General features: G+C 45.2%; 1 protein-coding gene across 1 annotated transcript in view; it reads right to left on the minus strand.

Moving 5' to 3' along the window:
• Positions 1-14,961, minus strand: part of Tph2 (tryptophan hydroxylase 2) — a 106,382-nt gene that overhangs the window by 86,613 nt on the left and 4,808 nt on the right. Inside the window, exons 3-5 of the mRNA NM_173391.3 lie at positions 14,270-14,453; positions 14,069-14,169; positions 8,799-8,866 (exon numbers count right to left, since the gene is read on the minus strand). Coding sequence (NP_775567.2) covers positions 8,799-8,866; positions 14,069-14,169; positions 14,270-14,453 — 353 coding nt within the window. The remainder of the gene's footprint in view (positions 1-8,798; positions 8,867-14,068; positions 14,170-14,269; positions 14,454-14,961) is intronic.

A 14,961-nucleotide genomic window follows, 5' to 3' on the forward strand; every position in this document is an offset into this window, starting at 1 on the left:
TGGGCAGAGGAAGACGGGGTGGGACCTTTAGATTTGCACAGGCTAGGAACTGAAAAAAAGGAGATGGAGACTTTCCACCAAGACGGAACAGGTTTAGAGCTGCAGAAGGAAGATCATCCAAAATGTGGGTGAGAAGGAATGTGCCCCCCCACCCCGAAGGGCTGCCCAAAAGTGTCTTGGGCAACAAAGACTAGGGGGCCACCCAGAAGGAGCCAAGGCAACAAAGATAAAAATGTAGAATTAGAGGGCGTTAAGCCAAGATTACAGGAGGGAAATGTGTGCTAGCTGTGGGGAGGACTAGAACTGTCCAACCTTTGACCTAGCCAAGGCATTTTTAAATTAAGTGGGGTGTGTGTGTGTGTGTGTGTGTGTGTGTGTGTGTGTGTGCTCCATTCGCAAATCCAGATAATTCCCTGGGCAGGTGCTCAGGTGCAACCCACAGGGAGCCAAAGCAGAATAGCCCATTACCGCTACACTGACCCTTCAAAGAAGCCCTTCCAGACAGCCAGTGTTGCAAACACTCAATCTAACGCTCTGTTCTGAAGAATTAAAACATCAGTGCTGGTACCTGACCGAGTGAGATGATCTCGCCGTTAGTAAGTTGCTTGATGTCTCTGAACCTAAGTCCCCTCGTCTTCAAGAGAGTGTAATAATGACGTGTGCCTCAGATGCCTCTTACAGGATAAATGGCGGACTATACGGGACTTGTCTGACACAATGCCCAGCACTTGCTGGGAACTGAACAGGAGGAAGTTGAGGATTCCTGAGCATGTAGCCAAGAAACCAACCGTAATGAGCATCGTCCCCTCATTACCCGGACAGTAATGAGCACAGTGTTGCCAGTTCCAAGCCAAGCCCTCCAACTTTCGCCGACCTTTCACTCACAGCCCTAGAGTTGCCAGGATCAATACTTCATATTGAAGAGGCGCATTGTATGTACACAAGAAACGACAAACTGTTTCCACATATAAATGTGGTTTGCTTGTTGGTTTGTTTGTTTAAAAAAGCAAGCGCCAACAATCTAGGGAAGCGAGAGGCTGAAATCCCTTAGTCTTCACCACTTCAGAAAGATCATTTACTCATTTTAGATGAGCCTTAACACTCGATTACAGGGAATCAAGAAACCATTACTCATTTAACACATGAAAACAATACTAATAATAAATAGTGGCGTTATCTATCACTGATCCAATATCCCTTGAACCCTGTTTACAATTGAAACTTCCCTCAAATATACAAGATAGAGATGGCACCTAATTTTTTTTAGAGATTTACTTATTTTATGTATATGAGTGCTCTATCTGCATGTACAGCTGCGTGCCAGAAGAGAATATCAGACCCCATTATCGATAGTTGTGAGCCACCATGTGGTTGCTGGGAATTGAACTCAGGACTTCTGGAAGAACAGCCAGGGCTCTTAACCACTAAGCCATCTCTCCAGTGCCCCCAGCACCAATTTTTAAGATCATCACTGTTCATGGCCACAGTACTTGTGGGAAGTGTTGGGTGGGAATTCAATCCAGGTTCCAAAGAACTCCAGAGCCTACAAATTCTGACACACTCTCAGTGACATTGCACTACCTCTACTGCCTCCAGGGTTCTTTCTATCCACGGAGCCTTCTAATCACACATTAGCGCTCACCACGGTAGAGCCACTACAGAGGGCCCTGAAGAAATAAATTATAAGATAAATGTATGTGATACTGACCCCCAAAATGGTCCCCCAAAGGACCTGATCCTGAGCCCTTCCACTTTCAACGTCAATCTGTGAATCTGAAAGAATCTTGCTGGAAAGATATGTCACTCCCAAGACTAGATTATAAAAGGCATTGTAGAGCTGGGTTCCTGATGGTTCAATTGGTAAAGGCTCACCCAGTAGCCCATACTCCTAAAATCTATCCCCAGAAAGCAGGTTGGTATGTGCCTATAATCCCAGGGAGGTGGCGGCAGGAGGTTCCAAACCTCAAGGCCTGGTTAGAGCACTTGTTATGAAGCCAGGCAAGCTGAGCTTGGTCCCTGATATCAACGTAGTAGGAGAGCGATGATTCCTGAGTCGTCCTCTGACCTCCGTTACACATACCACAGAACACCTACACCATTCATAATAATCACGCATGTATAGCACAGGTACACACAAAGTAAATAAGTATAATTTACATTTTTTTCTCATTTAAAAAGTCGCCCTTAGTTGCATAGTGAGTTCAAAGCTAGCCTGGACTTTATGAGACCCTGCCAGTCTAGAAAATAAATCATAATCATAATTTTAAAAGACATTGTACATTGTGACCCGCTTTCTCACTTGGAGCACTTGAGCTTGAGGGCCGTCCCCTGCAATATCATGAAGATGTCCGGGCAGTCCACTGGACAGGTCACACTGCAAGAAACTGAGGCCTCCAGCCAGCTGCTCTATAGCAATGGTGCTGGAAGCAGAGCCTCCTGCCCCACCAGACCTTCGGATGACTGTGGCTCTGTCCTAACTCCTGATCTAGAACCACTCAGCTATGCTGCTCCCAGGTTCTTAGTACTCAGTCATTTGTCATGTGGCACAACAAATATCTGTGGGTTTAAGCTGCTCAATGTGGGGGGGGGGGAGTATCTGTCATGCAGAAATAAATAAATAATACAGATTCAAAAAATCAAACAGAAGTCAAGACAGAGAAAACCTTAGTCAAGGGTTATAGAGAAAGCGAGCAAGAAACAAGAAATAAAAGGGTTTGGAACTCGAGGCCAACAAAAGGCAGAGAATTGTTGGTGTGAGAAACTAGTGCCCACTAATCCTTGTGTGGATCTCCTGAGTAACGTTTTGCAGAAAGGAAATTGAGGAGAAAAATCCTAACCAATGTGTCCTGATCAGTCTAGAGGGGAACAGTGAAGCTGGGAGTCCCTCTCAGATAGAAAAAGAAGAGTCATGACAGAGCTGGCGTCTACACAGTGGTGCAGGTCTGCGGAAGTCCTGTGACATGGGTTGGATTCTCAGACGATTACAACCACGAGGTACATTATACATCAATCCCCACCCCACCCCAATTGTCTTATTTACTCATCAAAGTACTCCAAGAAGAAAAACAATGGGTGTTTTCTTCTACCTAAGAAATTAGGTGGTGGTGGCTCACACCTTTAGCCCTGGATGGACATTCAGAAGGCAGAGGCAGGTAGAGTTCTGTAAGTTGGAGGCCAGCCTGGTTTACAGAGAGAGTTCCTGGACTGCCGAGGCCACACAGAGAGACCCTGGCACAGAAAAAGAAGGAAGGGAGGAAGGGAGGAAGGAAGGGAGGGAGGGAGGGAGGGAGGGAGGGAGGGAGGGAGGGAGGGAGGAAGGAAGAAGGAAAGAAGGAAGGGAAGGAGGGAAGGAGAGAAGGATAAAAGAGGGAGGGGGAGCAGAGGAAGGGAGGAGGAGGAAGATGAAGGAAAGGAAAAAAGAGAAGAGAAAAGAAAAGAAGAAATCAGGTGGGTCCCTGAATTTGCTACCAAGAGTCTTACTGGAAAGTAGGGCAGGGGTTCCAACCCTAAATGAGGCCTGGAATTGTGACATGCTAAGCCCCTCCTGCTAACCTTACCTGGGGACATCAGTTGTTCACCAATTTACTTCTCAGATTCCTGGAGTGTGCATGGGGTGGGGGGTGGGTGGCTAAAAACCAGAATAGCCTGAACCTCTGTGTCTCCTTAATTTCAACCAGGAGAAGTCACATTTACACCAAGGAGGCATACTACCATTGGAGATGAAGTTAAACAAACAACGGTGGTATAATTAAAGCCAGAGCTTGAGGCCTTCTTCCAAGAAAATAAAATTGAAATAACTACCACCACCCCACCAAAAATATGATTTAATTAAATATGCATGCACATTGTTGAAGAGTAATCATTAAACCAGCCTCCAGGGGGAGGGGGGAATATATTTGCTGGTTAATTTAAGAGGAAAAAAAAAAACTGTATTCCTGATTTCTCCCCCCAATCTCGCTCCCTAGCAATTCAGTGTAGAAATGTAGCTAGGCTAAAATATGAAGGGGCTTGTGACAAAATACCTGGAGTGTCACTCTCTCTAGAAGCTGCACTAACAAAGCCACCTCTTCTTTTTCTCTTCCTCTACATGCCACCTGCCACACACACACACACACACACACACACACACACACCTCCATTCCCCTGGAAGTTCCAGTCTATGTGCCCGCCATTGAGGAACACCCCTCCCCCATTTGCCCCTCCCCCACAGACTTCTCTATTTGAGTTAGAGAGGAGAGGATGCAATCTCCATGTCAGAGGTTAGTTAGTATGGTGTCCTCCCCAGGCTGGCTGGGTGTTCATTCTCAGGTCTGCCATAAGGAGTAGCACTTGCACTAAGGACTGTTTCCTACGCGATTATTGGGAAGGCGATTAAGCCTTGCAGACACTGAGCGGAGGGGCCTGTCTGCAGGTGGCCACGGGCCTCTGGGTAATCAATCAAGTTTCCCATCTGCACTGTCAATCAGTGCTGTGCCTGAGTGGCATCTATTGGTGGCTCTCAGCATGCAGGCGCTTTGCCGCTCCCTCACCTCTTCGGAGTTCACAGTAATATGGACTTTGAGCCTGCTGTTTTCCATCATAGAGTGGAATTTTTTCATTTCTCTCTGCCTGTGTTGATTCTCCGCCCCCACCTTGTTTTATCCTTTCAAGACTACCATTAAAAAGAAAGAAAAAAAAACACAGTATTCAACATTCAACACAAATCCCCTAGAGGGTTTCATGGCTGTGGTTTCAATACATATTATTCTGTATCTCATTTCTCTCTCTCCTTCTTACCTTGAGACCCATCTGCTACAACCTACGGTTCCTTCAACAACCTTAAAACACCTTTGCTCCATCTCTTTCAATGCCTCTGACCATGCGCCTACCACTGCTCTCCAGGGACCAGGAAGTCCTCTACCTAATCACCAACAGCATATTGTCCCCCATCCCTACCCCCACCCCCAGTGGCAGACAGCACCTATTAATACTTTTTATTGAGTATTGGCAAGTTATAACTCGTGTGTGTATGTGTGTGTGTGTGTGTGCGCGCGCGCGCGCGCGCGTGTGTGTGTGTGTGTGCGCGCGCGCGCGCGCGTGTGTGTGTGTGTGTGTGTGTGTGTGTGTGTGTGTGTTTTATGAGCTACAAGGCAATGCTCTGAATCACTTTCTTTTCCTTTATGCCTTCAGTCAGCTTGGAACAACCCCCACCCCATCCCACCCCACCCCCCCACTCCCGCAGCCTACAGTATTTCCTCATCTCCACCCACCCTCAATGGTTCCACTTGTAGCATCAAACTCTTGGCAGGTACCTCATATGCTGATTTGTCAAGACTACCCTGATTTCAAAACATTAACCCCCAGACCAGTACTCCCAGTTTGGGCTTGCCAAAGGACACCGAAATGAGCGCCATTTCAGCACACTGAAGCATTAGCACATTTCAACACAGTTCACTCACATAGTCACCAACACCCAAAACCACCTAGCTCAATGAGGAACTGCATCTCCATTTTCTGTAAACAGAAAAAAAAAAAAAAAGGAACCTCACTTGCTGCATGGCAAATAGGAGAAAACAGTCAAGGCCCATTTGGAACTTGTTAGTATGTGTGCCTCTCCCCCACCTGGCTGTAGCAACTGTGTAAGCACACACACGCACACACAAGCACATACATATACACACATACACATGCACACATATATACACATGCACACACATACATATGCATACACATGCACACACATACATATGCATACACATGCACACACACATGCATATGCACACACATTCACATGTGCACACACATGCACACATACATGCACACACACATGCACATACAGGTACACATACATGCATACATATGCACACACATGCATATGGACACACATACACACATGCACACACACACATACATATGCACGCACACATACACACATGAGTGGGCTATCCTTTATCCATCCTCAAGCTCAGGCAAGCCTTGGCGCACACTAGTAGAAGGAATTGCAGTAGTAAAGTGACATTCGTTGCTCTCTCCTTGGCACAAGTCCTAGGGTCAGGTTCTCCTGGTTCAACAACTCATAAGTGACTCCTTCACGCTCTCCACTCACAAGAAGCACCCAAGACAACTGCCAAATTGTTATCACTATCTTGACAGCTTCTCTCACACATTAAAAAGAAAAAAAAAAGCACAGGGGGTGGGGGGGAGTGTAATCTCTTTTTATGAAATCTCTCCACAAAAAAAAGAATGGTTGTCAGCACAAAAATAATCCATTTACCCAACAGCCTCTTAATGAGCAAGCAAAGCATAGCGGGAAGACGGTAATAACAACTGACACACTGAGCCCTGATCAGGATCCAGGCACAGAGCCAAGCACAGAGCATACATCCTCTTTTTACATCCCTGCTACGCCCTGTCAGATGGGGCCTGCCGATAGTAACACTCTGCAGACGAAGGAGCCTGTGGATAGAACAGCGCCAGCCCTCCAACCCAGACGGTCTGATTCCAGCTTCAAAGTACTTTGTGATTCTGCCTACATAGCCTGGCCTCTGCTCGAGGTCCTAGGAGCAGGTTGCAATGTTTCTGGGTTACAACATCTCTGGAGTAAGCACTCTTTGATTGGCTCTGTACCTCACCAACCAGTGCCCAGATAGAATGTGACCTCCCCTCTATAGGAGATGAGAGAGTCCCCCAGACAGCAGAGGGTCTGGAAAGCATTGTCTCTATAAAGTAGTGAGTTCACTCACACCTTCCTGCCAAGTCCTGTCTCCTGAGCCCTCCATTTTAAGAGTTGGGTCCTTTGGGGCCTGAACTCAGCACACCAGCCTCAAACTACTACTACGTCCTGAGATGCCCCAACTTTAGCCAGTCGTTCTCCATTCAGCACGAAACCTTCACCTGTTCCAGACTCTAAGGCCTACTTCAGACACAGCTCAGCGTCACCCCTTTAGCTATGAAAGCTGACAGAAGCCAAACATTGTAAATGCTCAGACCGCCTTACCCCCCACCCTGGCACTCTCCTCTCCGTATAAACACACTTCCGATGCTTCTGTTCCCACTGCTCCTTGGGACAGATCACCACCACAACTGTCTTTACCCGGTGTCTGGGCTCTTCAGAGAAGAGAGAAGTCACATTTAAGTTACTCCTTTGGTCGTTATGCCCACAAAATGCTGTGTTTAAACCATATATAGTTATATGTATAATATATTACACATAGCATCTATTATGAAATATATCTTGTTGTTTTAGACTTATCTTTGGTTTTTCTCTGTATGCATGATTATTTTGCAGGCATGTAAGTGTGTGCACCGTGTGTGTGCAGGGCCTATGGAAGCCAGGATGGTTTTTAGCCATCTATTTTCTCCAAGAGAAAAGACAGCTTGGCAATTGGACTTTTATCATATCCTGGACAGAGCATGCTGAAAGGACCACTTTCCTACATTCGCCCACACCCCTCAAAGGGTCTGTGGTCTTATTCCATGAAGATAGTCTGTAAGTCAGAGAGAGCCTAGCTAGGAGCCCATATATCCATTCTTGCCCGCTACAGTATGCTTTCTGCGAAGAGTGAATTTAGTCCATCGGGGTCCCCTCTTGCCTATCTGACTGGGATACTCTGGGACATAGGATTAGAGAGTGATGTCAGGGCATGTCAGAACCTGGGTTTGGGCTATGACCAGTCATGTGTTGATGTCAAAAGTCACAGCATGGGGGAAGACACTCCTTGGAAGAGAGCAGACACTGTAGAAAAACAGGTACCAGGTAGTTCTTGGTTTTGTAATTGCAGTTTTTATAATGGTGATGGAAAACGGATGAAGGTTGCCTTGGCCTTACGAGAAGGGAGAGACTCAGTTCAGAGTATGAATGGAAGTTAAAATGAACAAAGTATTCGCCCAAAGAGAAAAAGGAGAGAGAGAAGAGAAGGTAGAGAGCAGATGGAAAGAAGTAGAAAGAGAGAGAGAGAAGAAAAGAAAGTAGGCGACACAAATGCCCTCTACAGTACACATGTATCCTACGTCCTCATCCGTGATAATTCTGCCTCGGAAGTCAGTTCAACTTATTAACTAGTCTCAACTAGAGTAAAAGGAAAGTCTTTCCCCTACCAGGCATGAATTTACATTTCGTTCCAAAGACACACTTGATATTGCTGATCATATACCAGTGAGAACAGAAGGATCAGGGCCTAGCGCTTGCTCCGTTTTTTTGTTTGTTTGTTTGTTTTTTCCCAGTCAAAGCACTCAGTAAATACGTACAATCAGTCAGTCTCACACTCAGCCTGTCACCACCACCAATGTCGGCTCACAACACACAGCCCTCATGCCATCTTCCTCCGAACCCTGCTATGTGATGATTAAACTCCCCCACACTCCAGACCGGAATTTGTCTGGTATTTTCCTTTCCGTGCAAATCGAACACATTTCATTTCTACACTGGCTGCTTGCAGGATTCCTTGGCCCGTTCTTGCCTAATTCTCTCCTTTTCTTGGGAAAAAGTGGACACTGAGATAGTTTATTGAAAAGTCCAAGTCAAACCGGAGAAGGGTTTTCAAGCCTGGCCAGAGAAAACAGAAGTGGCTCCCTCGCCTTAATGGCGCTGCAGCCACAGTGGCGGCAGTGTAACACTAGGGATGGAGCCCGCAGAGCTCATGATTTCAGATGTCAAACATCAGGGTTGGCATTTAAAGCCTGGGATGTTGGTGGGTGTTGAAAACACCTCCTGTCTGTCTTCTGCAAGTGGCAAAGTGAAGAGAAGACAGCTCTGTTTAACACAGCGTGTGTTTTTTCCTAACTAGCCATTGACAAGAAAGACGAATGCAGGTACTTACTATTTATAGCCCATGGCCACATCCACAAAATACTTCCTCCTCTGTCGATAGACATTGTCCTTAAATCCCTTAAACAGAAAAAGAGATTAAGTCATTTACCAAAGCGCAGAGAAATGAGCTGCAGAAGACCTAAAAGAAAATCACCAGTGTTTATTGAATGCTCAATTCAAATGTAAATCGTATCCTCAGATGACCGACTGGAGGACACAGGCAAAATCAGAATTGTGCTTACAGTAAAACCTCTTTCAATTTGGATCTACTGATTTGGGATGTATGGGAATTCAGGCCAGAGTTTACCTTTCCACCATGCAAGCAGCGTGGCTTAAGTTAAACAGATTAATATTCCGCGCAGGATCTTTCGGTTTTCAAGTATCATTTACAAGTAATTGATCTTAATAACAAGTTCATCTTAGCCTGTTCCTTTAAGACAGGTCAGTTTTGCATGTTCATCCCCCATTTTAATCGCTGTGTGTAAATAACTAATAAATGTAGCATCTATCAAAGACTCGGTCACTCCGCGTAATTATCAGATCGCCAAGTTAGCAGGGGCTGAGTAGATTTTGCTGTATTTTATGATCACACGGTGCGACTCTAGGTGAATCTCCTGCGCAAGTTCATCCCACTGAGGGACTCTCAGTCTAATGTGTCTCAGCCAACTGCAAGATTTTTATTTAAAATATAAAATAATAATTTTTAAAAAATATTTTAATCTAACCTTATCCACTTGGGAAATTAAACACGGAGGCTGCCACTTATCAACCACGTGGACGCGTGAGAGGACTTCCTGGTCTACTAAACCGTCTCTCCTCATGGCCAAGCTCCTTACTTGCCTTGTCTTTTCATCCAAACACAACCAATCCTTGCTGGACTTGTTTCTTCAAGCTGTCAAAAGTCGGGGGGGGGGGGGAGGGGCAGGGACTGTGTCTGCTCCTTAAGTGTATACACCTGTACCACCAAGAATGACCATGAAGCTGAGGCAGCAAACCACAGAAGACAAGCCTCGAGGACCATAAAAATCAGCGGTAATTAAGAGGTGTCCACTGTGACCTAGGCTACCGAAGTAGCAATATAAACATTTCTGCAAGGTGGGGTGTTCAAAGGGAACTCAAGCTCAGCAGAAAACAGCCCAGTTCTCTTGTCTAGCTGAAAGAGTATGAAGCTCAAGGCTAGAAATCTTCCTTCATAAGGCTGTGTGCTGGCCATAACAGAAGAATTGCCCTTCTTCTTGGAATAACAAAAGAGGTACTAACGAGGGGAGAGAGGAAAATCTCTCTCAAGACTGTAAAAGGGACTGTAACTAGTATTTTTCCCCCTTGCTATTACAATTCAGATCGTTTAACCTAAGGCTCTTTAGGCAGGCTCCTAAAACCCTACAATGTCTAGAAGCAAAGCTTGTGAGCATAGTTACCACATTGACATACGGGTCTTTGGCTGCGTAGACAGTAGCAGGTTCATGCTGGAGAGGGGGTTTTTCACTCACTCACTAGTAGAACGGGCTACCTGGGATGGGAGAGCTGAAGAATTCCAAGCACGTTTATGACTCAGAATGAAAGCGGCCCGGTGAAAAACAGGGAAAGAGTCCCGTGAAAAGCCCAGCACCTGTTCCCTGTTTCCTGCCAGGCCGGACACCATGGTAACTGCGCCGTAATCTGCTGGACCTCCAGAAGAACCTCAAGGCCCTCCTCAGCAAACACCTGCACCTTTTCCAGGAATGCAAGAGAGAGAGATTTGCTCATCATGCCTCATTAGCTGAGAGTGGCAGTGATTACACAAATGTCGAGAGCGGGGGTGGGGGCGGGGGAGATCCAGCGCTTCCTGGATTCATCCACGGACTGGCAAAGTAAGAGACGTCTACTGGCTGCAACCAGCCATTCCAGACACAGAGCAATTTTGGCAATCCATCCTGAACTGAAGCCAGGGATGGGATACCAGATAAAAATACAAGATGTCCAGTTAAATTTCAATTTCAGATAAATGACACATTTTTCTACTTTTACTAGGCAGCCTAATATATTTATTTGTAAAAATCTGGCGACCCTAGTATCCGGAGAGGGCCTCCTATACAACTCTACCCCTCAATTAAGTCAAAATGGACTGAAAACCCAGCCTGAACCTTAATGTGCCCAATATAATTTATGCTGCCACTCAAAGAAGCGTCTCCAACAGCTCAAACCTGGTGTGATATTAGAACCCACTTGGGGAGTTTTAATAACACTTCAAACGTGGCCACTTCCCCCAGAGATTCTGGTTTAAGCTCCAAAGAGTTAGGACATAATTCTCACACTTGAAGTACGTCAGAATCTTCTAAAAACCCTTTTCCAAACAGACTTCCCAGTCTGTTGGTGGAAAGTTTCCTTCCCTCAGCTCTTGGGGGATGTCTTGAAGTTTCATTTTTTTTAAAGTGTCTGAAGAGTAGGCCTTGAACCTCATCTTGAAAAACTCTCCCAGTCTTGGCCCTGGCAAGTCAAAAACATGGTCCCTTATTCCCTAGTGTGAGCTTTAACTGGGAGCTCTCAAGAAACACAGACTCTTATGCCCCAGGGAGTCACTGTCTGTATTTCCAAATATTTCCCAGGCAATTTCTTTGTCCGTTAAACTTGAAAGCCGTAGGCCCATATAGTTATTACTTTCTCAAAGCAGCATGATCTATATCCTAAGCTTTTCCTGCTCTGTCTCACGTCGAGAGCCCCTGTGTCTGTCCTAGAATGACTGTAGTCATTCTCAGACATAAAAAGTCCTTAGACAACTCCTCCCGTCTACACCAAATTAAAACTTAGGAAAGCACCAACTTGCCAGTATCGAATCTTGCATGATGGATATTTGGTGTGTGCCTCTAAGGCGAATATATGTGGTTTAAAAATGACAAGAGGCGTAGGGGATTGCTAAGTACTTGCAATTATTTCAAGTGGCTGCACAGAAAATAAGTGAAGGTATCATAAAGCAGGTGTAATTAGGAGTGATGGGATAAAATTAAGGGCAGAAAAAATTTGCTCTTGATGTTGGAATGTGTTTTGTTCACAGCAAGGTCAGTGGCCCCTGCAGCGGTTCCACTCAAATGGCTGCAAACCCTTCCGCCAGGTTAAGTAATTTTCAAACCTCACTAAGGGAGCTTTCAGACAGGAGAGGATCTCAAAAGCCCCTTTACCTGGGCTGGTGAGATGGCTCATTGGATAAGAGCACCGACTGCTCTTCCAAAGGTCCTGAGTTCAAATCCCAGCAACCACATGGTGGCTCACAACCATCCATAACGAGATCTGACTCCCTCTTCTGGAGTGCCTGAAGACAGCTACAGTGTATTTATATATAATAAATAAGTCTTTAAAAAAAGAAAAAGAAAAAGCTCCTTTACGGTCTAAGCAGTAATTTGGATGCTTACATGTGGCGTTTCCTTACTGAATTTCAACATTTCCTGTTGCCAAATTGCCTTTTTTGTTTTTTCTTTATTAACTTGGCTTCTCAAACACCCCCTTGAGGTCAGTAAGAATTGTTATTTCTACTTTTCACATTAAAGCACCCTAAGGTACAGAGGTAGACGGACCTCACCAAGGTCATTCTGCCAGTTAGCCGCGGGCACCTATGTAGTCTTCAGCCTCCTAATCGTTTAAATCAGCCTGCACTGATTTGCAGTTCTTCTGAAATTGGGAGAGGGAAGATGCCACATAGATGATGGCCAAAGCCACTGCTTAATAAGTGTTCTGTTGCTGTTGTAGGACTTACTGTGAATGTTTATGCTGTGCTGCAACTAGAACACATCATGTCTATATTGCTTCAGCTTTCAGCAAATAATGCAGCAATATTAGGTGTGTGGAACCATTTATTTGGTCCTACCGGTATATTTGCATTGGGTTGAATTGGTATGTTATGCCGAATGACTCCTTTATTTATACTTTTAAGATTTATTTATTATTATTATAAATAAGTACACTGTAGCTGACTTCAGGCACACCAGAAGAGGGTGTCAGATCTCATTATGGGTGGTCGTGAGCCACCATATGGTTGCTGGGATTTGAACTCAGGACCTTTGGAAGAGTAGTCAGTGCTCTTACCCACTGAGCCATCTCGCCAGCCCCTGTTTTTAAAAATATATGTATTTTTATGTATATGGCTGCTTTATCTGCATATACACCTGCATGCCAGAAGAGGGCATCAGATCCCGTTATTGATGGTCGTGAGCCACCATGTGGTTGCTGGGAATTGAACTCAGCTGGAAGAGCAGCTGGTGCTCTTAACAGCTGAGCCACCTCTCTAGCCCCAAATGAGTCCTTTAAGTCCTTAAATCTCGAACTTGCCGTGGATCTCAAAATAAAGAAGTATGGGTTGGTTAAAACAAGATGCTATTCATGCTATTGATGCTGCCAGTCCTATGCTTAGACTTAGGTACCACTGTTCAGGGTACAGTGATACAATCACATTCTCTGATTTTCTCCATTTAAATAGTTTTCCTGTAAACCATTACCCTCATAACCTTCCACTAAGCAAGACCCATCTGTCTAGACCTCAGGGTTATATCCACCCACTGTGATCCACCGCACACTTGGGGTGGGGGTGGGAGGAGAATGCTCATAATGAATGTGTATATTGCTTACTTCACCGTACTTCATTCTGGCCATAAAGAAGTTTCCAGGTCTCTTGTGTTAAATAAAAACCAATATAAAGTGGGGGAGGGGGTGAAAATGGGAAATGCCTACCCAAGTGTCATATTTCTCTAAAGATGGTCACTTTTATTGGAGTCGAGGAGGGAACGGTGGTAGATAGATTCAGAGTAGATGTGGGAAGGGATGCCTCTTCCATCACGGCCTTATTTTAAAGCTCTTCTGCCTTTCCGTTGAGACTGAAGTCAAGACATAACTCTACTCTTAACTACCTCCAGTCAGGGAAAATGGCAAGAATCTTATTCTCTCACCGAGCTCCATCACATCTAGTCCTCCCTGGTTTCCCAAAGGTGTGATCAATTTCCGTTCGCCGTTCTTCCAAGGGTCACCATCCACAAGTATATTTTAGGCTGTCTAATTCCACAGAAATATTCTCCAAGGCATACACTCTCCTCCTCTGCCCAACCATTTTATAAATAAACTCTATGTGAGAATGCCATCTTTCTAACCTACTTCGTGCCAACACATGTATGGGGAAACTTAATCATCTGAAAGCCCGCTCTCGGTCATGAGGGATAAACACGAAATTGCTCTACAATACAGCATTACAGCACAGAACATGGCACATTGTCCGGAAAGTGGCAGAGCCGGGAGAGAGGAGGTGAAACGGACACTTACTGGATGGTCGGCATCAAGCTCGGTGCCGTACATGAGGACTCGGTGAGAGCATCTGTCTAACTCAGAGATCTTCCGAGGGAACCACGGCACATCCTCGAGATCTGCAGGTAACAGTGCAGGTTTGATAATGTTAACTCGCCTTTGGGACATCTGTCATATTCCAAAGTCAGCCACTAGAGAAAAAAAAGAAATCAGCCTTGCCTTCTTCCTCCGTCCAAATGCTCTCAGGCGGATTCAGGGTCACAATGGTGGTCTGAAATTTCAGCAACTGGATGAGCTCATTGAATTCCGTTTTGCCACATTCGCAGTCCACGAAGATTTCGACTTCAGAACTTCTTCGTCGGGACCTCCTGGATTCGATATGAAGCATGTTGACATGTTTTTCCTAGGGAAACATGAGGAATATCTCTAAACCACACTCAGGTCACAACAAACGGAATGCTGGCCTTGTGCAGCTATCAAAGAGTAAAGTGTCCAGGCCCTCTGGAAGAGTGTTGACTGTGTTAGGGTTGATTAATAGGTGAGAACTTTTTATCAATCAGAAAGGCAAGTTGCCATGCCTCTGAATAGGGTGTCCTATCTCATATCAAAAAGAAGAGAGCATTGAAGGCATATAAAAGGCACTATAAAATATATTCTGGTCATAACATCACTTCTCAGAGAGGCCTACATCCCATGGCTATCACATGATTATTGACAAGGAGATTAGATTGTCTATTACATTACCATAAAGTAATATCCTAAAATTTGTATTTTCATACTCTTGAGAAACACAAAATGTTCGAGACTGGGTTTCTCTGTGTAGCCCTGGCTGTCTTGGAACTCACTCTGTAGACCAGGCTGGCCTCGAACTCAGAAATCCATGTGCCTCTGCCTCCCAAATGCTGGGATTA

This window comes from Mus musculus, chromosome 10 (genome assembly GCF_000001635.26).
Source record: "Mus musculus strain C57BL/6J chromosome 10, GRCm38.p6 C57BL/6J".
Lineage (NCBI taxonomy): Eukaryota > Metazoa > Chordata > Mammalia > Rodentia > Muridae > Mus > Mus musculus.